Below are 27500 nucleotides of genomic sequence, written 5' to 3' on the forward strand. Positions count from 1 at the left end.
AGACAAGGGACCAAATGGGAACTTCAGTGAAGGGCGCTAATGGGGAGGTGATAACAAGAAGTGGTGATGTGAGAAGGAGATGGAGTGAGTATTTTGAAGGTTTGTTGAATGTGTTTGATGATAGAGTGGCAGATATAGGGTGTTTTGGTCGAGGTGGTGTGCAAAGTGAGAGAGTTAGGGAAAATGATTTGGTAAACAGAGAAGAGGTAGTAAAAGCTTTGCGGAAGATGAAAGCCGGCAAGGCAGCAGGTCTGGATGGTATTGCAATGGAATTTATTAAAAAAGGGGGTGACTGTATTGTTGACTGGTTGGTAAGGTTATTTAATGTATGTATGACTCATGGTGAGGTGCCTGAGGATTGGCGGAATGCGTGCATAGTGCCATTGTACAAAGGCAAAGGGGATAAGAGTGAGTGCTCAAATTACAGAGGTATAAGTTTGTTGATTATTCCTGGTAAATTATATGGGAGGATATTGATTGAGAGGGTGAAGGCATGTACAGAGCATCAGATTGGGGAAGAGCAGTGTGGTTTCAGAAGTGGTAGAGGATGTGTGGATCAGGTGTTTGCTTTGAAGAATGTATGCGAGAAATACTTAGAAAAGCAAATGGATTTGTATGTAGCTTTTATGGATCTGGAGAGGGCATATGATACAGTGGATAGAGATGCTCTGTGGAAGCTATTAAGAATATATGGTGTGGGAGGCAAGTTGTTAGAAGCAGTGAAAAGTTTTTATCGAGGATGTAAGGCATATGTACGTGTAGGAAGAGAGGACAGTGATTGGTTCTCAGTGAATGTAGGTTTGCGGCAGGGGTGTGTGATGTCTCCATGGTTGTTTAATTTGTTTATGGATGGGGCTGTTAGGGAGGTGAATGCAAGAGTTTTGGAAAGAGGGGCAAGTATGAAGTCTGTTGTGGATGAGAGAGCTTGGGAAGTGAGTCAGTTGTTGTTCGCTGATGATACAGCGCTGGTGGCTGATTCATGTAAGAAACTGCAGAAGCTGGTGACTGAGTTTGGTAAAGTGTGTGAAAGAAGAAAGTTAAGAGTAAATGTGAATAAGAGCAAGGTTATTAGGTACAGTAGGGTTGAGGGTCAAGTCAATTGGGAGGTAAGTTTGAATGGAGAAAAACTGGAGGAAGTAAAGTGTTTTAGATATCTGGGAGTGGATCTGGCAGCGGATGGAACCATGGAAGCGGAAGTGAATCATAGGGTGGGGGAGGGGGCGAAAATCCTGGGAGCCTTGAAGAATGTGTGGAAGTCGAGAACATTATCTCGGAAAGCGAAAATGGGTATGTTTGAAGGAATAGTGGTTCCAACAATGTTGTATGGTTGCGAGGCGTGGGCTATGGATAGAATTGTGCGCAGGAGGGTGGATGTGCTGGAAATGAGATGTTTGAGGACAATGTGTGGTGTGAGGTGGTTTGATCGAGTAAGTAATGCAAGGGTAAGAGAGATATGTGGAAATAGAAAGAGCGTGGTTGAGAGAGCAGAAGAGGGTTTTTTGAAATGGTTTGGGCACATGGAGAGAATGAGTGAGGAAAGATTAACCAAGAGAATATATATGTCGGAGGTGGAGGGAACGAGGAGAAGTGGGAGACCAAATTGGAGGTGGAAAGATGGAGTGAAAAAGATTTTGAGTGATCGGGGCCTGAACATGCAGGAGGGTGAAAGGAGGGCAAGGAATAGAGTGAATTGGATCGATGTGGTATACCGGGGTTGACGTGCTGTCAGTGGATTGAATCAGGGCATGTGAAGCGTCTGGGGTAAACCATGGAAAGTTGTGTGGGGCCTGGATGTGGAAAGGGAGCTGTGGTTTCGGGCACTGTTGCATGACAGCAGAGAATGTGTGTGAACGAATGGGGCCTTTGTTGTCTTTTCCTAGCGCTACCTCGCACACATGAGGTGGGAGGGGGATGGTATTCCATGTGCGGCGGGGTGGCGATGGGAATGAATAAAGGCAGACAGTGTGAATTGTGTGCATGGGTATATATGTATGTGTCTGTGTGTGTATATATATTTGTACATTGAGATGTATAGGTATGTATGTTTGCGTGTGTGGACGTGTATGTCTATACATGTGTATGGGGGTGGGTTGGGCCATTTCTTTCTCTGTTTCCTTGCGCTACCTCGCAAACGCGGGAGACAGCGACAAAGCAAAATAAATATATATATATATGTGTGTGTGTGTGTGTGTGTGTGTGTGTGTGTGTGTGTTCGAAGTTAAGGAGCTCCCCAGAAGAACATCTCGGGTGTGGAAGATATATATATGTTAATGGACTCTTGATTCTGGGTGGAAATAATCTATAAGGGACGCTAATGAGATAAGAATGATATCGAGTGAGATAAAAGATGGTAATGGAAGGGACGGTGATAATGGAAGGTACGGTGATCATGGAAGGGACGGTGATAATGTAAGGGACGGTGATAATGGAAGGGACGGTGATCATGGAAGGGACGGTGATAATGGAAGGGACGGTGATAATGGAAGGGACGGTGATAATGGAAGGGACGATGATAATGGAAGGGACGGTGATCATGGAAGGGACGGTGATAATGGAAGGGACGGTGATAATGGAAGGGACGGTGATAATGGAAGGGACGGTGATCATGGAAGGGACGATGATAATGGAAGGGACGGTGATCATGGAAGGGACGGTGATAATGGAAGGGACGATGATAATGTAAGGGACGATGATAATGGAAGGGACGGTGATAATGGAAGGGACGGTGATAATGGAAGGGACGATGATAATGGAAGGTACGTGATCATGGAAGGTACGGTGATAATGTAAGGGACGGTGATAATGGAAGGGACGGTGATAATGGAAGGGACGGTGATAATGGAAGGGACGGTGATAATGGAAGTGACGATGATAATGGAAGGGACGATGATAATGGAAGTGACGATGATAATGGAAGTGACGATGACAATGGAAGGGAGGAGGAAGGTCAGGGAAAACGTACGGTAAAGTGTCGCCGGAGCAGGTGTGGGACGCGTCTTCACTGTATGATGACCTCGCCAACTAACCCCTCACCAGCTGCCGAAATTTGTACCGTGTTCACTACGGTAGGAGGGTGGGGGAAAATGTGTTAGTGTTATAGACTCGTATTTGCCTACTTATTTTGTTTCGCTGTGAGTGTGTGTGTGTGTGTGTGTGTGCGGAGAGAGAGAGAGAGAGAGAGAGAGAGAGAGAGAGAGAGAGAGAGAGAGAGAGAGAGGTTACTCCCTGTAATTTATGCTGGTAACGCCGGCAATTTCATTATGCCCCCCCCCCCCCCCCCACCCATGCTCATCGTGTGAGCGGTAGCGCAAAGGGATTACAGTCGTCACAATGGGTCTTACTCAGACCCCAGTGGATTGATATATTACATAAGATGTTACACTTCGTATTTTAGTTACATACGTCCATTACATAGTGTGATAATGGTAAGGTTTACCGACTAGATCACCTTCTTCATCTTAAGCTCTTGCATAATTTGGTGACTCCCATTTCTGTAATATCTCTCATTCCTCAAACTTGTTTTCATCCGAATGGCTGCGTGAGTCCAGTGTTCATTCATTATTCGATGGATCCCCTCTCCTGCTACCACCCCGCGTCTCTCTTGTCATCATGGAACAAATTTCCTTCAAGAACCGACTCACGACAGAATTGGTTTTTCTGCTACTCTTTGTTTCCCAAACGCGTACCATCCTCCCTCATTGGCCGTTCCACTGCGGTAGTGGTAGATGGGGAGGGACATTCTTCCCACCTCTCTCTCTCTCTCTCTCTCTCTCTCTCTCTCTCTCTCTCTCTCTCTCTCTCTCTCTCTCTCTCTAGTCTGTATATCTATCTATCTCTCTCACCTTGAGGGACCTAGTGCAACATCTGGTAATGGTGGTGGTAGGTGGGAGAGGGAGGAGAGGAAGACGAGGCAAGAACTCACGAAATGGTTCACCCGAGGTGAGGTGAGGTGGGGGGGAACGCTTCTCGTACGGCGACGCTTGCTATAAAAAAAAACAAAAATCCTCTCACCCTCCCGCATTTTGCGACGTCGGGAACGGTTACAGCGCTTGTGATATGCAGTTGAGTCTTGCGTTTATCGCTGCGGGAGGTCGATGTGATCTTACCACACACCCACTCAAGGGCTTCCCTCAGGCGTCGGACACCAGTCGTGAAATTGACGGCCCCCCCCCTTTTTTTTTTTCTTAGTGGCGCTGTTAAACGGCTGGCAACGGTCGTGCGATGTGACGATGGGGGGGGGGGGGGGGGGGTTAGTCCGAATCATCCAGGGGACCGACCATCCGGCGCGGCGCGTCTTGGTCGCTGAGAGGAAACAGTGCCGGAGCAGACGATCGCCAGGGTGACAACACGAACGACCCAACCGCCAGACCACATTCACGAAGAATATATGTTCTGTGATTTTCTGTAAATATATCGAGAGAATGTCAAGATATTCATCTATCTGTGGATATATGAATCATAATGAACATAAATATTTGTTCATTCATTAATCACATAATAGAATATATATATATATATATATATATATATATATATATATATATATATATATATATATATATACATTTATTTTTTATACTTCACCGCTCTCTCTCGCGTTAGCTAGGTAGCGCAAGGAAATAGACGAGGAATGGCCCAACCCACCCACATACACATGTATATACATAAACGCTCACACACGAACATATACATACATATACATTTCAACGTATACATACATATACATACACAGACATACACATATATACAGATGTACCATATCCATACTTGCTTCCTTCATCCATTCCCGTCGCCACCCCGCCTCTAGCGAGGCAGCGCCAGGAACAAACAAAAAAGGCCACATTCGTTCACACTCAGACTCTAGCTGTCATATGTAATGCACCGAAACCACACACACACACACACACACACACACACACACACATATACATATATTATCCCTGGGGATAGGGGAGAAAGAATACTTCCCACGTATTCCCCGCGTGTCGTAGAAGGCGACTAAAAGGGGAGGGAGGGGGGGGCTGGAATTCCTCCCCTCTCGTTTTTAACTTTCCAAAAGAAGGAACAGAGAAGGTGGCCAAGTGAGGATATTCCCTCAAAGGTTCAGTCCTCTGTTCTAAACTCTACCTCGCTATCTTTATAACGTTCCTCACTACTGTCTCATGTTTGGCCACGCCTCTCTCTCTCTCTCTCTCTCTCTCTCTCTCTCTCTCTCTCTCTCTCTCTCTTTGTCTATATATATATATATATATATATATATATATATATATATATATATATATATATATATATATGAAGGCTAAAACCACAGTTAACGGAGACATGATTTATTTTCGAGTCCAAATTGGATGGGATAATAATTCATCATGTCTCTTATGAAGTCCGGCTGTAACTCTCATACTTTTTTCCACGGCAATGTGTTCTCTTACTTTATATATATATATATATATATATATATATATATATATATATATATATATATATATATATATATTATTGCTGTTATCATTTTTTTTTTATTTCTTTTTGTACTTAATCACTGTTTCCCGCGTCAGCGTGGTAGCGCCAGGAAACAGACGAAGAATGGCCCAACCACCCAGCAAGTGCTTACACCAAAAGTGAGAGGTGTCATCTTCGGTGAACCTTTGTGTCTTCAACAGTCGGAGATAAAAAAAAATGCGTAGTCAACAGACAAAAGAAAAATAGCGTAGCAAACGGACGAAAGAAAAAAAAAACGTAGCCAACGGACGAAAAAAGAAATACTTAGCCAACGGATAAATGCAGGACATCTGAGCACTAAATGTTCATTGTGGTCATTGTGGTAATTGCATCGTGGACATGAAGGTTTTCGAGATCTACTGAATCTGTGTTCATCATGTTGTAGTGATGGATGGGGTGCGCAGAGCCTGGAAGAAAAAGTGTAACACGTACGTGTCTGGGGAGTGTTGTTTCTGATGGGAGTATGACCGGTGGGATGGTGCTCAAGACTGAGTTGGGAAGGAGGTTTTTTAGTGCTCGTCGGGACATTTCGGCGTGTGTGTATTTCTTTTCAGTGTTGTGCTCCTTGGGTACTTGGGGAGGATCCGTGGGTATAGGTTGGTGAAGTGTGAAGCAGGAGTAAACTTTTCATGTCTGATTGGGTGGGAGGTTGTTGGTTGGGTATGAAATAGTGTGGATGGGAAGGGGCCTAGTGCTGTAGCAGAGACCTGAGTGCGTCCTGAGGTGGGATGGCACTTGGGGGAAGGAGGAGTTCATGTTTTCGTTGTGTTGGATGTTTGCGGTTCCTGGGCAGCCTGTGATTGTTCCGGGTGCCTGGTTTTGTTGCGTGGTTTGTGGCTTTGTTGTGATTGCTTTTGATAAAATGGATTACTGAAGCGGGTGAGGCGTAGTTTAGGGGTGAGCGGATGAGTGATTTGTAGATAATGATGCTTGAGGAACTCTTGCTCTCGTCCAACTCTGGGATCAGGATGTTCTGAGGACATGAAGTTCCCTTGCTGCTTTCGTGTAGATAAATGTTTATCTTTGTGGAATAGGGAGTGAATGTTATGTGCAAGTCGTATGTTATATATATTTTTTTATTATTATTATTTTGCTTTGTCGCTGTCTGCCGCGTTAGCGAGGTAGCGCAAGGAAACAGACGAAAGAATGGCCCAACCCACCCACATACACATGTATATACATACACGTCCACATACGCAAGTATGCATACCTATACATCTCAACGTATACATATATATACATACACAGACATATACATATATACACACGTACATAATTCATACTGTCTACCTTTATTCATTCCCATCGCCACCTCGCCGCACATGGAATACCATCCCCCTCCCCCCTCATGTGTGCGAGGTATCGCTAGGAAAAGACAAAAAGGCCACATTCGTTCACACTCAGTCTCTAGCTGTCATGTAATAATGCACCGAAACCACAGATCCCTTTCCACATCCAGGCCCCACAAAACTTTCCATGGTTTACCCCAGACGCTTCACATGCCCTGGTTCAATCCATTGACAGCACGTCGACCTCGGTATACCACATCGTTCCAGTTCACTCTATTCCTTGCATGCCTTTCACCCTCCTGCATGTTCAGGCCCCGATCACTCAAAATCTTTTCACTCCATCTTTTCACCTCCAATTTGGTCTCCCACTTCTCCTCGTTCCCTCCACCTCTGACACATATATCCTCTTGGTCAATCTTTCCTCACTCATTCTCTCCATGTGACCAAACCATTTCAAAACACCCTCTTTTGCTCTCTCAACCACACTCTTTTTATTACCACACATCTCTCTTACCCTATTATTACTTACTCGATCAAACCACCTCACACCACATATTGTCTTCAAACATCTCATTTCCATTACATCCACCATCCTCCGCACAACTCTATCTATAGCCCACACCTCGCAACCATATAACATTTTTGGAACCACTATTCCTTCAAACATATCTATTATATATGTAAATATATATATATATATATATATATATATATATATATATATATATATATATATATATATATATATATCAGATCGTATCAGCTGCTGGTAGCACCTCTTCCTGTATTTCAATCAAGGGTCTCGCCCAACGGGAGAGACGACCAGGGAAGCTCATCTGGCCGCTCCTGGTTGGCGAAGTTTAACAAACTCTTTGACACCAATTACTTGATTGAAGGTGAACTGGCCTCAGACCGGGTGACATTGTTTAGGGAATTGATGAAACTCGACTCGTATTTGTCTTATACATTGTACTAGTTGTATATATATATATATATATATATATATATATATATATATATATATATATATATATATATATATATATATATATAAATTAAAAGTTGTGATCATATTCCTTCCCTTTGCTTCTCTTCCTCTCCTCCTACTTGGGTAAGTCTCTGTTGTCTGCTGCTCCTTGCCTCACGTATGTACATTCCCCTCTCCCTCCCTCCTCTTCCCCCTCTCTTTCTACTTCTGCTCCTCCCTCGGGCGGGTGTGAGGACTGACTGCCTCGCCCCGTGCGGTGGCCAGCCAAGCTGGTCGCACATACTGGAAATTTAGGTTTTTTTTTAGTGTACGTTGTGGGGTGATATTTTTCTGGCCATTTCTCTGTAGTGTGTAACTGCCCGTTTATACTCTACGAGGGGTGGGTGGTTGGGAGGTGGGTGGTTGGGGAGGGGGAAGGGTTTACAGTCGTAGACACCCCTCACCCTCCCCCTCGTAGACCCGACCTCCCACCTCTCCCATCACCGATCTCTTATACCCCTTCCTCCTACTATCATAGAACTGTGGGTAACTTCTGTGTAGTGGAAGCAGTCAGTCGCGACTTCCTCAACTCGGTCATTTCCCATTCATCCATCTCACACAGTCGGTTCCATTCATCCACCTCACACAGTCATTTCCAGTTCATCCACTTCACTCACTCAGTTCCCATTCATTCACTCCACTCAGTCCGTTCCCATTCATCCACCTCGCACAGTCAGTCCCATCAGTCCCATTCATCCACCTCACACAGTCAGTTCCCATTCATCCACCTCACACAGTCAGTTCCCATTCATCCACCTCACACAGTCAGTTCCCATTCATCCACTCCTCTTACGTATAGTGTCCAGGTATTCCTTTGTATATCCTTTCCGGTAAGTTTCTGTCCCGTCTGTACTTTTTTTCGCCTCACTCTGCCTCGTTAAACTGGTTTCAAAAAGCTGAAGGGTTTTAATCAGGTTACCCCCCCCCTCTCTCTCTCTCTCTCTCTCTCTCTCTCTCTCTCTCTCTCTCTCTCTCTCTCTCTCTCTCTCTGTGATGAATTGTGTATAGAAGCCATAAACCAGTTAAAGCCGTCGTAACTTCACGTTACGTTGACTACTGCAGAGCTGCAGGTGTCGTAAGCTTACACGTCTTGCCACAGTTGGACTTGACTAACGGATCTGCGTTCGTGGCTCCTCGTCATCCCCTCAGCCGCGTCCTCCAATCATCTCCTCCAATCATCTCATGCAGTCATTTCCTCCAATCATCTCATGCAGTCATTTCCTCCAATCATCTCCAATCATTTCCTCTAATCATCTCCTGCAGTCATTTCCTCCAATCATCTCCTCCAGTCATCTCTAATCATCTCCTCCAATCATATACTCTAGTCATCTCTAATCATCTCCTCCAGTCATATCCCCAATCATCTCGCCCAGTCATCTCCCCCAATCATCTCCTCCAGTCATCTCTAATCATCTCCCCAGTCATCTCCCTCAGTCATCTCCCTCAGTCATCTCCCCCAATCATCTCCTCCAGTCATCTCCTTCAGTCATCTCCCCCAACCATCTCCCCCAGTCATCTCCCTCAGTCATCTCCCCCAATCATCTCCTCCAGTCATCTCCTTCAGTCATCTCCCCCAATCATCTCCCTCAGTCATCTCCCCCAGTCATCTCCCTCAGTCATCTCCCCCAGTCATCTCCTCCAGTCATCTCCTCCAATCATTTCCCTCCAGTCATCTCCCTCAGTCATCTCCTCCCGCAGTGGAGTGGAGTGGTCAGAGAAATAGGCAGCGCCCGTAACTGTTGCTGGATATTCCATATTCTCCGCTGACGTGTCCACACACCATTGCCAGACTCTCTCTCTCTCTCTCTCTCTCTCTCTCTCTCTCTCTCTCTGGTCTGGTCAGGGAGGGAGAGGGTCAAAGCGGTTGTGTGGAGGACGGATGTTACTTTGATGTTGTTAACTGAGTGAATTACCGGCCCGGGTAGGTAAGGGGAGGTTAGCCACCCAGCTCCAGGGGGTCGTAGGCTGTTGGGGGGTCATTGGTCGTAGGGTGGTAAGGCGTCGTTACCACCCTCCCCAAGGCCTCTGGCTAACTTAGCGCTGTGGTGTTTCTGGCGTTGGCTTGCGTACAGCCTCCAGCAGCACGCACCGTTACGCCGCGTTGGCTTGCGTACAGGCTCCAGCAGCACGCACCGTTACGCAGCGTTGGCTTGCGTACAGGCTCCAGCAGCACGCACCGTTACGCAGCGTTAGCTTGCGTACAGGCTCCAGCAGCACGTGCCGTTACGCCACGTTGGCTTGCGTACAGGCTCCAGCAGCACGCACCGTTACGCAGCGTTGGCTTGCGTACAGGCTCCAGCAGCACGCACCGTTACGCAGCGTTGGTTTGCGTACAGGTTCCAGCAGCACGCATCGTTACGCCGCGTTGGCTTGCGTACAGGCTCCAGCAGCATGCACCGTTACGCCGCGTTGGATTGCGTACAGGCTCCAGCAGCATGCACCGTTACGCCGCGTTGGATTGCGTACAGGCTCCAGCAGCCGGACTGACCTGCTCTCCTGCTCTCCCTTACCCCAAATGACCTCACTTACCCAGTTTGCCTCATTTGCCCCATTAACTACCTTCCTTTTTCTCACCTGCTCCTTTTTGCCTTACTCGCGCCACCGTGCACGTCGTGTGCTTCCCCGTCGTGGCTGAAGGACCACAGAAGACGCCCTTACTGAGTCCTGGCCAGGGGCGCCACCAGTACCAAGAACCTTGTTTGTGAAGACCTGTTGTTTTTATTACCCGTCCAGGGTTGGAGCCAGTCAACACCTTCCTGACGAAGGATGTCCCTGCTCAGCCCTTACTGTCGGGGTAGGACCAGTCAACACCTTCCTGACGAAGGATGTCCCTGCTCAGCCCTTACTGTCGGGGTAGGACCAGTCAACACCTTCCTGACGAAGGATGTCCCTGCTCAGCCCTTACTGTCAGGGTAGGACCAGTCAACACCTTCCTGACGAAGGATGTCCCTGCTCAGCCCTTACTGTCAGGGTAGGACCAGTCAACACCTTCCTGACGAAGGGTGTCTCTGCTCAGCCCTTACTGTCAGGGTAGGACCAGTCAACACCTTCCTGACGAAGGATGTCCCTGCTCAGACCTTACTGTCAGGGTAGGACCAGTCAACACCTTCCTGACGAAGGATGTCCCTGCTCAGACCTTACTGTCAGGGTAGGACCAGTCAACACCTTCCTGACGAAGGGTGTCTCTGCTCAGACCTTACTGTCGGGGTAGGACCACTGAAGACCTTCCTGACGGTACGATTCTTAAGCATGGCGTTACGACCCTTCAGCATGACGGTACGATCTTTGAACATGACGGTACGATCCTTGAACATGACGGTACGACACTTGAGCACGACGGTACGATCCTTGAGCACGACGGTACGACACTTTAGCACGACGGTACGACCCTTGAACATGACGGTACGACCCTTGAACATGATGGTACGATCCTTGCTCATGACGGTACGATCCTTGAACATGACGGTACGACCCTTGAACATGACGGTACGATCCTTCAACATGACGGTACGACCCTTCAACATGACGGTGCGACCCTTGGACTTGACGGTACGATCCTTGAACATGACGGTACGATCCTTGAACATGACGGTACGACCCTTGAACATGACGGTACGACCCTTCAGCATGACGGTACGACCCTTGAACATGACGGTACGACCCTTGAACATGATGGTACGATCCTTGATCATGACGGTACGATCCTTGAGCATGACGGTACGACACTTGAGCACGACGGTACGATCCTTGAGCACGACGGTACGATCCTTGAGCATGACGGTACGACCCTTGAGCACGACAGTACGACCCTTGAGCACGACGGTACGATCCTTGAGCACGACGGTACGACTCTTAAGCACGATGGTACGACCCTTGAGCACGACGATACTACCCTTGAGCACGACAGTACGACCCTTGAGCACGACGGTACGATCCTTGAGCATGACGGTACAATCCTTGAGCACGACGGTACGACACTTGAGCACGACGGTACGACACTTGAGCACGACGGTACGACCCTCGAGCACGACGGTACGACACTTGAGCACGACGGTACGATCCTTGAGCACGACGGTACGATCCTTGAGCACGACGGTACGACACTTGAGCACGACGGTACGACACTTGAGCACGACGATATGACCCTTGAGCACGACGGTACGACCCTTTAGCACGACCGTGCGACCCTTGAGCACGGCGGCACGACCCTTGGGTATCTTGGCCTGACCTTCGACCTTACCTTTTATGGTCAGGTGTAGGGTGTATTTACCCTCAGATGTTGACCTTTGGTCCTTACATCCGTTCCTCGAGCGGTAAAAGCTAACATCTTGAATTGTTACATAACCCATAGATAGATAGATAGATAGATAGATAGATAGATGGAAAGATAGATAAGTAGATAGATTAACAGCTGATTAGATGTAGGTGTTACCGGACTCCGCTTTCATAGTTATATATATATATATATATATATATATATATATATATATATATATATATATATATATATATATATATATATATATATATTCTTTTATTTGTTTGTATGTATATAGTAGTAGTATTATTAGGATGGGTGATATCCAGAGGGTTGACAGTATAATATAACCCGTGTTTGTCTAGAGAGTGTGGCTTCAGATGGGCGTATGTTTAAGGAGGATGGTACGTGAGACCTGAGCCGGGAGGGTGGTTGTTGGTTTAGTACCTGTCCTGGTCATTTCACTGTGTATGTGTTTTTGTCATTGTTCTGTTCGTTAGGGAATGTGGGGGGGGGGGGGGGAACCTTTGTGGCGAGGCTGTTGACGTGTGAGGCAGGGGTAAGCTTCCTATATCTACTCCGGGGTTGCTGGTTAGAGTTATGGAATGGCTGGGAGGGATCTAGTGCTGTTACAGTAATTGGGTGCCGAGCGTGTTGAGGCGCGATTGTCCAGGGAGGATCTTGGTTCACTGTATAGATGTTGAGTGTCGGTGGTTGCTGTGGTAGCCACTGATTGTTCCGAGTGCTCTGTCTTGGACGGTTTGCAGGTGTGTCGTGTTCGCTTTTAAGAGGGTGGTGAGGTGAGGCGTAGTTTAGAGTGGAGCGGGTGAATGGTTTCTGGAGGATATTGGTTATTGCTTCTCTTCTCTAAACCTGTTGCCAGTTATTGTTCTAAAGACATTTAGTCTGTTGGTGTTTGTTCTGATATGTCTTTTTTTATGGTGGTGCAGGGAGTGGTCGTCATATGTGTATGTGAGGCCTAAGATGGTCGGTGTTTCGTTCATTGGAAGAGATAGTCCATTCCTGGAGACTGGAAGGTGTAGGTTGGATTCGTGTCTGTGTGAGGTGAAGAGAGTGATTGAGGACGTGTGTGGAGGTGCTGACAATCTGTTGTAGATGAGCCATCGCTCCACCTGTGTAAGGTTGTGAAGTGTGTTGTTCTTGTTGTTTATGTGTTGTTAGAGTGTTGTGATGTGATCGTAAGGTCGTCTGCATATAGAGGGCCATCGTATTCTGGGTCGCTGTAGTTAATGTACGGTCGTGTAGGGAGAGAGTAAGGAGGGTTGGAGATAGAATTGCTCCTTCGGGAACTCGAAAGTATTTGAGTGTTTTAGAGGGGAAACCATAGAATCTTTTGTGTGTGTGTGTGTATATATATATATATATATATATATATATATATATATATATATATATATATATATATATATAAGAAATCGCAATTCGGTTGAAGTTCAGAGAATATATTCAAACTTCACAATACACAGCATGTTTCATGGAGGAAATCCACCTCATCAGGTGTACACAGTGCACGAAGTTTCCAATCCCAACATAGCGCAAAGGATTGACTAGTGTGCGTCGTGGTGTTGGGGTTTGAAATCTGTTAAATATGAGCATCTAATGTGGTGGATTTCCTCCGTGAAACTTATTGTGTATTGTGCAGTATGAATATATTATCTGAATTGCTGGGGAAGTGCAATTTCCCCTTCATAGAATTATCCCGGGCTGATGTGGTCTTCAAACTATATATATATATATATATATATATATATATATATATATATATATATATATATATATATATATCCCCATACTTGATTGCTGTTTTCCGCGTTAGCGAGTTAGCACCAGGAACAAACGAAGAAGGCCACATTCGCTCACATCCATTCTCTAGCTGTCATGTGTAATGTACCGAAACTACAGCTCCGTATCCACATCCGGACCCCAGATGATTAAACAAGGCATTGGATTCTTATCCCGTTCTTATACTATATTTATGTTGCTTAAGTCTAACAGAAAGATCCTTACCAGTCTGCCCAACATACAACTTATCACAATTTCTACATGGCACTTTATAGATGCATCCAGGAGAATTTCTGTTGAGTTCCTGATTCAGCTATTGTTTATAGTAATGTTTTTGTTGAAGGCCACATTTACATTAAAGGATTTAAGCAGCATGGGAAGTAAAGTGAAATTATTATTAAAAGGGAGAACTAAATGGTTCTTGGTATCAAGGGGAGGTTTGGGTTTAACTCTATAAAATGATTTCTTTGCCAACTTAAGGGATTTATCAATGAAAGATCTAAGTTACTTGAACTTGGATCCAGTAGAATACATCTCAAACTCATCATCAATAAACTCTGGACTTCAAAAACGTAATGCCTTAAGGAACATAGACTGAAATGATGGTAATCTGACTCTCTCATGTTGAGCTGAGTGATAATGTGTGTATATATATATATATATATATATATATATATATATATATATATATATATATATATATATATATATATATATATCCATGAGTATACTCATAGGCATGAGGATGATGTGTACAAGTCAAGGTAACTGTGTATGACCACCAGATATATTTGTATGACCCCCAAATGACTATCTTGTCACCCATCGTACCACTCTGTGACCCCCCTGAATATGGTGTAAAATGGCTCTCCTTCGCTTATGTATGATTTATACCAGCGTCTGCAGTGTAAGCATGTATACATATACACGCCTCTGTACCCTGCAGGTGCGGCTGGGAATCTACTGAAGGGGGTGGAGGTGCCGGAGTACTCCTTCGCCGGCGGGGAGGCGCTCCTCCGCTGCTCCTACGACCTGCGCGCCACCCGCCTCTACTCCCTCAAGTGGTACCACAACGGCACCGAGTTCTACCGCTATGTCCCCACCGAACGCAAGCGCCCCATCAACATCCGCCCCAGCCACAAGTTCTCCGTCGCTGTGAGTGTGTGTTCTCTCCCCTCCCACACCCCGCGCCGGTTTCTGACGGGTGTCTGGTGTTATCTAGTGTGTGTTCTCTCCCCTCCCACACCCCACGCCGGTTTCTGACGGGTGTCTGGTGTTATCTAGTGTGTGTTCTCTCCCCTCCCACACCCCACGCCGGTTTCTGACGGGTGTCTGGTGTTATCTAGTGTGTGTTCTCTCCCCTCCCACACCCCACGCCGATTTCTGACGGGTGTCTGATGTTATCTAGTGTGTGTTCTCTCCCCTCCCACACCCCACGCCGGTTTCTGACGGGTGTCTGGTGTTATCTAGTGTATGTGTGTGTGTGTGTGTGTGTGTGTGTGTGTGTGTGTGTGTGAGCTACCATAGCGTTATCTCCCAGTTCTTTATCAGCCGATGGAGCACGCCAGATAAGCACCCAGCCCGACCACAGTGTTCTCAGTTATCGTTGGGGGGTTTCTCGTGGTTTCTAATGATCCGTAGTGTTTTCTACGGCTCTCTTGCGGTGTCTAGTCTTGTCCGCCTCGGTATTGCGTCGCAATACCGCTTGTTCCCTCGGTGGTTTCGGATGGGATGTGTTCTCTAATGTGCTCTAATGGTATCTAGTGTTCCATACCCCTGATAACATAGGATTATCAGCATATCAGTCATGATATCGCCGCCATTGTGAATGACCTGCTGTTGTTTCTAATGATTGTATAGTGGTATCTACCTCCACATGTGACCTGCCTTGGTTTCTAATGATTATATAGTGGTATCTACCTCCACAAATGACCTGCTATGGTTTCTAATGATTATATAGTGTTATCTATCTCCACAAGTGACCTGCTATGGTTTCTAATGATCATATAGTGTTGTCTATTTCTACAAGTGACCTTCTATGGTTTCTATTTATCATATAGTGTTATCTACTTCCACAAGTGACCTGCTATGGTTTCTTATGATCATATAGTGTTGTCTACTTCCACAAGTGATCTACTATGGTTTCTAATGATTAGATAGTGTTGTCTACATCCGCAAGTGACCTGCTATGGTTTCTATTTATCATATAGTGTTATCTACTTCCACAAGTGACCTGCTATGGTTTCTATTTATCATATAGTGTTATCTACTTATTACTCGCCCACGAGTTTATATTCATTATTACTCGTGAAAATCAGACGAATCTCTCCTTAAGTGTCTCGTGAGGTGAAGATTATCGAAACAAATGACTGTGAATACCTGTATTGGATCGCATTCCTCTCCTTTATGAACTATATAGATTCAGTTCTTTTCTTCTGGTGTCGTAGGATTTGCTTCTCGAGCCGTGAATCATCGTGGTAGTTGCTCGCCTCTACACTGTCTTCATTCTGTCTTCGTCTCTTCCTCAAGTAGGTAGAGTGACCAAAGCTAGACACTATATGCCAGATGAGGACGCACCAGTGAGTTGAGTAGATGAATCCAAGAATTATCTTCGCCATTTTTTTACCACTTCCGTGAACTGTTTTCTTGGCTCTAGGTCACCACAGATTATCACACCCAAGTCCTTTTCCTGCTTCACCTTGTGCAGCTTAACAGAAAATTCAGGTTATAGCTCGCCTTTCCATTTTTGCTGCCGATATGTAAACCTTTTGCTCTTACCAATCTCAGACTTCAGCTGCCATGATAGCAGTTTGTTTACGTCATTTTTGAAGCGGCAGACTTCCAGTTTGTTGTGGATTTATTTCCCCAACTTAATGTCGTCCGCGGATTTAGATGTCTTACAGTGCGCCCTACAATCAGTATCATTAATGTATATGAGAAAGAGCACTGGTCCCAAGAGCGATCCTTGTGGCACACCACTTGTTACGTCTAACCGTTCATGGCTTGACCATTCATCACGGCCAGTCTGCCAGTTTCCTAACTATCCTAGTCCAACTCCCATCTATACCATGTGACTTCACTTATATTAGCAGCATTTGAATGCTTTTAGAAAGTGTAGATGGCTGATATTAACCCCTTTCATCAGACATGTTGATTATTGCATGAAAGAAATCGAGCAGATTCATCAGACACATGAGCGATTCCGTCGAGAAAATCCACCTTGAGGATCGTGTATTTAGTGGTGGTCGTATGAATGATTTACAGTCTCATCCCAGGTAATGGTGTCCACCAGTTTACCCACTGCAGACCTTAAGCTGATTGGACGATGATGATTGCTGGGCAGTGATTCACTGCCTCCTCTGAACGTCAGTGTTACATTGGCAGATTTTTTTTCCCATTCTTCTTGATCCCATCCCGTTAACGATCGGCTTACGGAGAGGAGTAGTTAAGGGCTTAACTATCTCGTGTGTCGTATCTTTCAGTGTCCCCAGATTGAACTTGTCTTGGCCTAGTGTGCCATTTGCTCTCGTCCCATTTGATCGTTGATAGCAGCGTATCATCATCTTTTATTCCAATCTGTTACAAATCGTTTTTTCTCCCCTCAGCAACGCAGCTGGATTTAGGACATGCCTGTATCCTCAGTTGTAAATAAGATACATATATATATATATATATATATATATATATATATATATATATATATATATATATATATATATATATATATATATATATATGTATATATATATATATATATATATATATATATATATATATATATATATATATATATATATATATATATATATATATATCGTTTTAAATCTTTACCAAAGCTTCTGGCCTACAAAGTATGTAAGTATTGACCCAGTTGATATAGTAATGACTCTCTGACTTCTAACGTAACTATAAAGATCTTTTGGGTTACTTTAGCTGTTTTCATCAACACAGGCCTCTTAACTGACGTTCCCGTTGACGCGCAAGCCTCTTAGTTTCTCAAATGAGATTTACGTCAGCTACTACGTATTGGTGGCTCTTTGTCCTTCTGAGTTTTTTTAAGTGCTATTTTCCTACACAACGAGCAACCTCTTCGGCTTCTTCTATTTTTTGAAACAGGAACGTCTTATGCTCACTGGCACACTCACACATTTGTCCCTTCTACTACTTTGAAAGTGTTACTGAATCTTTTTCAAACGACGTCCAAATCGTGTTCATGAACGGTACCATCTCAGGTTCGCTTGTCAAAGACCAGTGAAATTTGCGCATCTAAGATCTAGTATTATTTATTTACTTGACTCTCGTGTTGGCCAGCATTATATAGGCCATGTTGATATCGACCTCAGAAATGCCTTGCCCCACTTGATCGCTTGCACCAAACTTTTCCCCGACCTCAACTTTATGAACGAGATCCCCCTCACCTGCAGCGGGAGCCAAGTCTAATATGTTCTCGTCACGAGTGGGTTGCTGAACCGACTGTCACACATCACTCTTGAAGCAAGTTGAGGTAGAGCCTTATCCTTGTCCCTGCTGGTAGGGGATGCTCCTTGCTGAGGTACCCAAGGGTTCGATGGGATAGGTGATTAAGAACACACACACACACACACACACACACACAGCAGTCACGCAGTCTACCTAGAGAACATTATAAGCAACGAATGTGTTCACTGGCGAACACCCACACCTCTCTCTCTCTCTCTCTCTCTCTCTCTCTCTCTCTCTCTCTCTCTCTCTCTCTCTCTCTCTCTCTCTCTCTCTCTCTCCTCTGACAGGGGATCCCGGGGATTTACCACCAGGTAAACAGCATAACAGCCATGGAAGCTTTTAATACCGGGCCACTCTGTCTGTATATATGTATGTTGTTGGTTTTCATGGATATCGGCCGGTCAGTGTGGTCATTAGCCCGGAGTCGTTAACATGCACGACAAACACACACACCTACACACACACACACACACACACACACACACAGACACACACACACACACACACACACACACACACACACACACACACATAGGCAAACACATGACTGTTGCTGCATTTATTGGCCTATCGGCTGTTGGGAAGTCATGAGCCCAGGGCCCCGAACCCACCCACCCACCCACCCACCCACCCACACACACACACACACACACACACACACACACACCTTCTATTCGCTTAGAGTCCAGTATCATGAAATCGAATGATATTTTTTCACTCAATTTACGCGGCAGTGGAAGGTCTCCTCCTCCCTCTCCTTAATCGGTCTTATAGGTGGGAGGCGTCTTGCCCGCGCGCACGAGTAATGCTGGAAGGTGAGTGTCATGCAGCAGCCCACGCGCATATGTCTTACCCAAGCAAGTGCAGGGTGGTGGACAAGTGGGTATATATATATATATATATATATATATATATATATATATATATGCAGTGTTGACGCCATCCATACTGTGATGAGTGGGTTTTCTCAGTGGCTCTGCACTGTGATAAGTGGGTTTTCTCAGTGGCTCTGCACTAACTGGCTATGCCCTCGGCGTCTCTTCTCCCGGAGGGACACGGCGGATGTGGTGTCATTCTGGCGTGTCATCGATGTGCCACAAAAGAGGTGTTGCAAGATTCCTGGTATGTGAATGCAGTGGTGTAACTGGGTCGTGGCGTGGTCCCTTTTCTTTTTCTTTTCTTTTAATATTATTTCGGTTTTTTATATTTTCATTTTCCTCAAGCATTTGTGATGTGATGAAGGTTTTTGATGCTGCCAGAGGCCCAAGGGTTTGACGACCTGGATAGTGCGTTGCGTGTTGATGACAACTGCAGCTGGTCTACTTCCCCTTGAGCACGACGCGTCTACTACTTTTAAGCACGACGTGTCTACTACCCCTTGAGCACGACGTGTCTACTTCCATTTAAGCACGATGTATCTACTTCCCCTTAAGCACGATGTGTCTACTTCCTCTTGAGCACGACTTGTCTACTTCCCCTTGAGCACGACGTGTCTACTTCCTCTTGAGCACGACTTGTCTACTTTCCCTTGAGCACAACGTGCTACTTCCATTTAAGCACGATGTGTCTACTTCCCCTTGAGCACGACTTGTCTACTTTCCCTTGAGCACGATGTGTCTACTTCCCCTTGAGCACGATGTGTCTACTTCCCCTTGAGCACGACGTGTCTACCCCTTAAGCACAACGTGTGTTTTCCAGCCGCCTGGAACGAGTGGATCTATCAGGTCTCATGAAAAGATAAAATGGCAAATATGTGCCATACGGGGGGCGTATGTGTATGTATGTATGCCGTTCGTGGTATAGTGATGGTGAAAATGGAAACCTGTCCAGCTATGGTGATCGAAAAGTCTAGTTTACGCTGCCTGCTTCTGATATGCCATGTCTTAGAGCACTGGGTGTCATCACAGTTTACCAGCATTTTAATAGCAGTTTATCCTTCGCCTTTAGCGTTAAAGGTAAGCTGTGATCACATTTATACGTCTTTGTTAGCCACTGTAATTAACTGGCGGAAGATACATTAATTGCATTACCCTTAATAATGCTTTTGTAATCAAAGCGGACGCTGGTTTATCTTAGCAATTACATTACCCTGATAGTTGTGCACTGAGTGAGTTTACTGAACGGAATTTTGCACGTTGCATTGGGAACTCAGATTCTGTTAATTACTAGTTGTTAGAGTGATATTTAGGAGCTGATTTGCATATAGAAACCCAGGGGGATAACTTGGGGCCCTTGTGGAATTGGCCTCCGTTATCTGATTCTTGTTTTCTGTGATCTTCGGTGAGAATGAATCCGGTGAACAGGTTCAGTGTTAGTATGAGTGCCAGGTGTTCGAAGTCAGCCAAGGGAGGGTGGGAGGGTATTATTGCCTGCCCCTCACAGTAGACCACGTCTGTGTCTCATTAGCATCACTTCGTCAGCGTCGCCGTCAGGTTGTACCACTTCTGAGCCGAGTTTTCAACCAGGTCTCTTTTCATGGGTTTCCCTGAACAGTGGTCTTATCCTGGGCGAGATCATGTTATCTTCTGGCTAGTGAACAGGCAGCTCTGGTTGACCCCATTACCTACAGTCGTCCAGAACCAGGCAGCTCTGGTAGACCCCATTACTTCCAGCTATCCAAGACCAGGCAGCTTTGGTTGACCCCATTATCTCCAGCTGTCCAGGACCAGGCAAGCTCTGGTAGACCCCATTACCTGCAGCTGTCCAGGTCCAGGCAAGCTCTGGTAGACCCCATTACCTACAGCCGTCCACGACCAGGAAAGCTCTGGTTGACCCCATTATCTCCAGCTAACCAGGACCAGGTAGATCTGGTAGACCCCATTACTACCAGTCGTCCAGGACCAGGCAGCTCTGGTTGACCCCATTACTTCCAGCAGTTCACGATGTGTTAATCCCATGGCTGTATGTGTAACGTAACAGCTGTGTTGAACGTTCTCTCTCATCTTCATTCTATGTATCGCAATGTTTGAACGGCGGAATATATATATATAATTTCTTTTTTGACCGAAGAAACGTACCATTTCGAGAAACACCAGTTTTCTTAACTCTTGCCTTTTAGATGATCAAAAAGAATAAAAAAACACAAACAGATTTTTAGTGTGATCTGTCATGATTCATGGCATCGGCTTATTCGTTGATGTGATGAATGGCTGAGATGATTTCGTAATATGGGAGTCATTTTCCCAACCCTGAGTCAACCTACCGTCTGTGTGGTGCACGTCCCTGCCCACGTCTCTCTTGATTGGTCCGCAAAGTTAAGTTGTTTGGTGTCGTGTGAACAACATAATCCACGATACCAAATATAACTCAGTGAGTTAGCACTTATGAGCTGAAGTTGGTGCCAGAAATGTATTACCGCCTGATTCCAGAACTGCTGGTGAGCGAGTCTCCTTTTCCTCTTCATCCTCTTCCTCCTCCTCCTCCTCCTCCTTCTCTCTCTCTCTCTCGCGCGCGTACTGTAACTTTGGCCTTAATTTCTAAACCTTACCCCAGAGAAGTTGGCTGATTGTGTTCGCTGGTATGTTAAGCTGAGCGAGGATCCTCCTGAATGATAAATGATATTTATACAAGGGATTCCAACCCACACCCCTACCACTCAGCCATACCGTACCTTAGTGAGGTGACAGTGTCACCATTGACCCTCAACGCATTGACCTTTCATAGGCTTATAACCATCGTAGATATATATATATATATATATATATATATATATATATATATATATATATATATATATATATATATATATATATTATCCCTGGGGATAGGGGAGAAAGAATACTTCCCACGTATTCCCTGCGTGTCGTAGAAGGCGACTAAGAGGGAAGGGAGAGGGGGGCTGGCAATCTTCCCCTCTCATTTTTTTTTTTCTATTTTCCAAAGGAAGGAACAGAGAAGGGGGCCAGGTGAGGATGTTTCCTCAGAGGCCCAGTCCTCTGTTCTTAACGCTACCTCGCTGAGGCGGGAAATGGCGAATAGTATGAAAGAAAACAAATATATATATATATATATATATATATATATATATATATATATATATATATATATATATATATATATATATATATATATATATACACTTCATGTCCTAATCGTACTGTTTAGCGTATAAGGGGAGTATATAATACCCCTTACTCCTATATATTATATTCATTACTATATTATATTTGTATCATACACTCTGAGGTTTGGTCTGTAATGCCGTGTGGCGCGTCACATAGACGACGAGGGAGATCGCTTGTGAATTAACGACGTCTGACGTAGTCTCTTGAGTTGGCTGTTTGGTAGCGAAGGTCCGCTCCTGCTGGGTGAAGGTGCCGTGCACACAGTTAAGTGCTTTTGTGCCCCTTGTGCACGACGGTATGATCTCTTGTGCACGACGGTACGACCATTGAACACGATGGTACGACCCTTGAGCACGATGGTACGACCCTTGAGCACGATGTTACGACCCTTGGGCACGATGGTACGACCATTGAGCACGACGGTACGACCCTTGAGCACGACGGTACGACACTTGACCACGATGGTACGACTCTTAAGCACGGTGGTACGACCCTTGACCACGATGGTACGACTCTTAAGCACGGTGGTACGACCCTTGAGCACGACGATACGACCCTTGAGCACGATGGTACGACCCTTGTGCACGACGGTACGACCCTTGAGCACGACGGTACGACCCTTGAGCACGATGGTACGACCCTTGAGCACGACGGTACGACCCTTGAGCACGATGGTACGACTCTTAAGCACGGTGGTACGACCCTTGAGCACGACGATACGACCCTTGAGCACGATGGTACGACCCTTGTGCACGACGGTACGACCCTTGAGCACGACGGTACGACCCTTGAGCACGATGGTACGACCCTTGAGCACGACGGTACGACCCTTGAGCACGATGGTACGACTCTTAAGCACGGTGGTACGACCCATGACCATGGTGGTGCAACTCTGTAGCGGTAGCACAACTCGGTATAGTGGCCTGGCCTTTGACCTAAGCCTGAAAGGTCAGGTCAAAGGTCAGGTTATCGAGGAGTTCCAACCGAGGCGGTTGGGGTTAAGACGTGATCAGTACAGGAAACATAAGCTTCTGGTATTTGTTTTTGTTTTATCTTTTTCTTCTTCTTCTTCTCTCTCTCTCTCTCCTGGACTGTTGTGACATAGCAGGAGAAGAGTCAGGAGTGGCGAACTTGAGGTCAGAGGTCGAGTTGGTGACCCTGTATCTCATTAATGGTAGTGCTTCCACTCATAAGGTATATATATGTATGTATATACACACATATATATATATATATATATATATATATATATATATATATATATATATATATATATATATATATATATATATATATATAGGTAGATAGATAGATAGATAGACAGATAGATAGATATAGATAGATAGATACGTAGGTAGATAGATAGATATAGAGATCAATCTCAAAGGAACACGTGACTCAGGAACATCTTGGCAACAAAGAAAATGAAACAGGGAAATCCGAAGGCTCTCGTGTTGCTTCCCATCATCAGAGACACCGAGATGATTGATGAACTCATGTAAGTCGCATGACCTCGTCAGGTGAGGGGTGTCAGGCGGGAAGGTCAGGTAAGAAATGTGGCCACCAGAGGCAAGGTTCGGGTCGTCAAAGGTAAAGAGGGGGTTGAGGCCACCACGAGCAAAGAGTCGGGTGATCATAGTCAAGTCTCGGGTCATGGATTGGCTTATATACCCGTACAGGTTGACAGTCCTTTTGATTATGAAAGGATCAGGCATTACCTGCTCTTGCGAATGATTAACTTGCGTATGATAAACTTGCGTATGATTAATTTGCGTATGATAAACTTGCGTATGATTAACTTGAGTATGATTAACGCTGAAGCTGTGTATAATATAACGCGAGACTCTATGATATTTCTGTCTACATTTGATTGGCAGGATACAGCTTTCTCAGCGTTCTTCCAGGCAGTAGGCTGGCCGAAGTCTTGCCTATGCAGGAAAAGAGCTCTGGATTTGTTGTCCAACACAAACACTATACTAATGCTGCTTTATTAGCGAATTCATTTTTTTTCCGCTTTGTCCCGGGTAAACTTTTATTACAACCCTTGCATGGTACCTAGTCAACACAACCCTTTGAATTTTCTGCTTTTTTTTTTTCTATTTGGAAATTGCTCATATTATTGCTGCTCTTGAATGCAATGTTGATATCGAATCCTTTAATATCTGGGACAGTCCTACTCAGTTGTGTTACGGTAATACCAGAACGTATTTTGTGTTATAAGGTTCTTTGACATTTGAGTTCAAGAAGATCTTTCTGGCATTATGTAAAGATTTCTCAGTGAAGGTCTTGGGGTACCTTAAGGACGATGCAATTTCATGAATTTGGCTGATTTCACCATCAAGGAATTCTGGACTGCAAATGCGGTACGCATCAAGTAACTTTGAGGTAGTCACCGATTATATTACTTTATCCTGGTGATATATATATATATATATATATATATATATATATATATATATATATATATATATATATATATATATATATATTCATATGAATAGGGAAGTATAAAGCTTGCTGGTCGCCATCTACTTCGGGCCAAACACAGACTAGTGACAGAAAAGGTTGAGAGGAGGCCAACAAAGATGACACCAGATTTACAATGAGAGATGGATGACCCTTGACTGGTTCAGCACTGAGGAGATCAAGATTGAGGGATGACTCATCCTCGGTCTGTGAACGATCGTTACGATGAGAATAGTGACCGGATCCTCAGGAGGTGGAGGAAGGACAGAACAGTCTCAGAGTCCATAACAGACAGTAAGGCATAGTAGTACATGGAGGGAAAGATATAAAAGAAGTAGAGTTTTTTTTTATGGTATGAGAATATTAGATGATTGGAATAAACCGAGTGATGAAAGACGAATGCAGAGAGTTTCCTAAAGCTTAAAATGCTGTGTGATATCAGTGGGAGTTCGAGACCTGTGGCCACACGAGTGAATCACTTTCTTCCATCGCAGTGCAGTTAGATATTTACACACACAGACACAAACACACACTTTATCTGGACAGAGATAACGTGGGCCGGTGATGAAGAACTATTTTCTCTCTAAATCAAAATGCTAAGGACAAGTGGCATTTTCGTGTGTGTGTGTGTGTGTGTGTGTGTGTGTGTGTGTGTGTGTGTCACTCTGCTGTAAAGTGTTGTCATGTTGGTGGATGGGCTTCGTAAGGGTCTAATGTGTTTGGGGGGGGGGGTCAGTCCTGGCACACACACACACACACACTACTACTGATGGTGTTCTCTAGTAACGTGTCCCCCACCCCCCAGAGGCTGGCTCCTTCTCTGGGGGGGTCGGTCACTAACCCCGTCCGCTGGCCACCCCTTGTGGGAGAACCTGCGTCACTGACTGGTGATTGCCCCCCTGGATATTGTTAGTAATGTCGTGAACCATCGCGATGTTTGCCTCGTACGTTGCCGTCCTCTTCAGCGTCGAGTGTGTCTGCCGCCATAACCCTGCTGGAAGGGGGGGCCCATTTGCTCGGTCACTCACACGGCCTCTGGCGCTGCTTGGCAAGGGTATGTCCGTTGTCCGTCGCAGGTGTGTGACGCCGTCCGTCGCACGACCCTGGGTGAGGCAGGTGTGTGACGCCGTCCGTCGCACGACCCTGGTTGAGGCAGGTGTGTGACGCCGTCCGTCGCACGACCCTGGGTGAGGCAGGTGTGTGACACCGTCCCTTGCACGACCCTGGGTGAGGCAGGTGTGTGACAGCGTCCGTCGCACGACCCTGGGTGAGGCAGGTGTGTGACACCGTCCCTTGCACGACCCTGGGTGAGGCAGGTGTGTGACACCATCCGTCGCACGACTCTGGGTGAGGCAGGTGTGTGACAGCGTCCGTCGCACGACCCTTGTTGAGGCAGGTGTGTGACGCCGTCCGTCGCACGACCCTGGGTGAAACAGGTGTGTGACACCGTCCGTCGCACGACCCTGGGTGAGGCAGGTGTGTGACACCGTCCGTCGCACGACCCTGGGTGAGGCAGGTGTGTGACACCGTCCGTCGCACGACCCTGGGTGAAAGAGGTGTGTGACATCGTCCGTCGCACGACCCTGGGTGAGGCAGGTGTGTGACGCCGTCCGTCGCACGACCCTGGGTGAGGCAGGTGTGTGTCACCGTCCGTGGCACGATCCTGGATGAGGCAGGTGTGTGACATCGTCCGTCGCGCGATCCTGGATGAGGCAGGTGTGTGACGCTGTCCGTCGCACGACCCTGGGTGAGGCAGGTGTGTGACACCGTCCGTCGCACGACCCTGGGTGAGGCAGGTGTGTGACACCGTCCGTCACACGACCCTGGGTGAGGCAGGTGTGTGACAGCGTCTGTCGCACGACCCTGGGTGAAGCAGGTGTGTGACACCGTCCGTCGCACGACCCTTGGTGAGGCAGGTGTGTGACAGCTTGCGTCGCACGACCCTGGGTGAGGCAGGTGTGTGACACCGTCCGTCGCACGACCCTGGTTGAGGCAGGTGTGTGACAGCGTCCGTCGCACGACCCTGGGTGAGGCAGGTGTGTGACGCCGTCTGTCGCACGACCCTGGGTGAGGCAGGTGTGTGACAGCTTGCGTCGCACGACCCTGGGTGAGGCAGGTGTGTGACACCGTCCGTCGCACGACCCTGGGTGAGGCAGGTGTGTGACAGCTTCCGTCGCACGACCCTGGGTGAGGCAGGTGTGTGACACCGTCCGTCACACGATCTGGGTGAGGCAGGTGTGTGACACCGTCCGTCGCACGACCCTGGGTGAGGCAGGTGTGCGACAGCTTCCGTAGCCTGACCCTGGGTGAGGCAGGTGTGTGACAGCGTCCGTCGCACGACCCTGGGTGAGGCAGGTGTGTGACTTCGTCCGTCGCACGACCCTGGGTGAGGCAGGTGTGTGACAGCGTCCGTCGCACGACCCTGGTTGAGGCAGGTGTGTGACACCGTCCGTCGCACGACCCTGGATGAGGCAGGTGTGTGACGCTGTCCGTCGCACGACCCTGGGTGAGGCAGGTGTGTGACGCCGTCTGTCGCACGACCCTGGGTGAGGCAGGTGTGTGACGCCGTCCGTCGCACGACCCTGGTTCAGGCAGGTGTGTGACAGCGTCTC

The 27500-nt window shown here is 46.4% G+C and overlaps 1 protein-coding gene across 1 annotated transcript in view; it reads left to right on the plus strand.

Moving 5' to 3' along the window:
• The window catches only part of LOC139752216 (uncharacterized), a 173999-nt gene extending 155683 nt beyond the window's left edge, over nt 1–18316 (plus strand). Inside the window, exons 2-3 of the mRNA XM_071668228.1 lie at nt 14823–15031; nt 18188–18316. Coding sequence (XP_071524329.1) covers nt 14823–15031; nt 18188–18316 — 338 coding nt within the window. The remainder of the gene's footprint in view (nt 1–14822; nt 15032–18187) is intronic.
• Nucleotides 18317–27500: the final 9184 nt, after the last annotated feature.

This window comes from Panulirus ornatus, chromosome 2, assembly GCF_036320965.1.
Source record: "Panulirus ornatus isolate Po-2019 chromosome 2, ASM3632096v1, whole genome shotgun sequence".
Classification (NCBI taxonomy): Eukaryota; Metazoa; Arthropoda; class Malacostraca; order Decapoda; family Palinuridae; genus Panulirus; species Panulirus ornatus.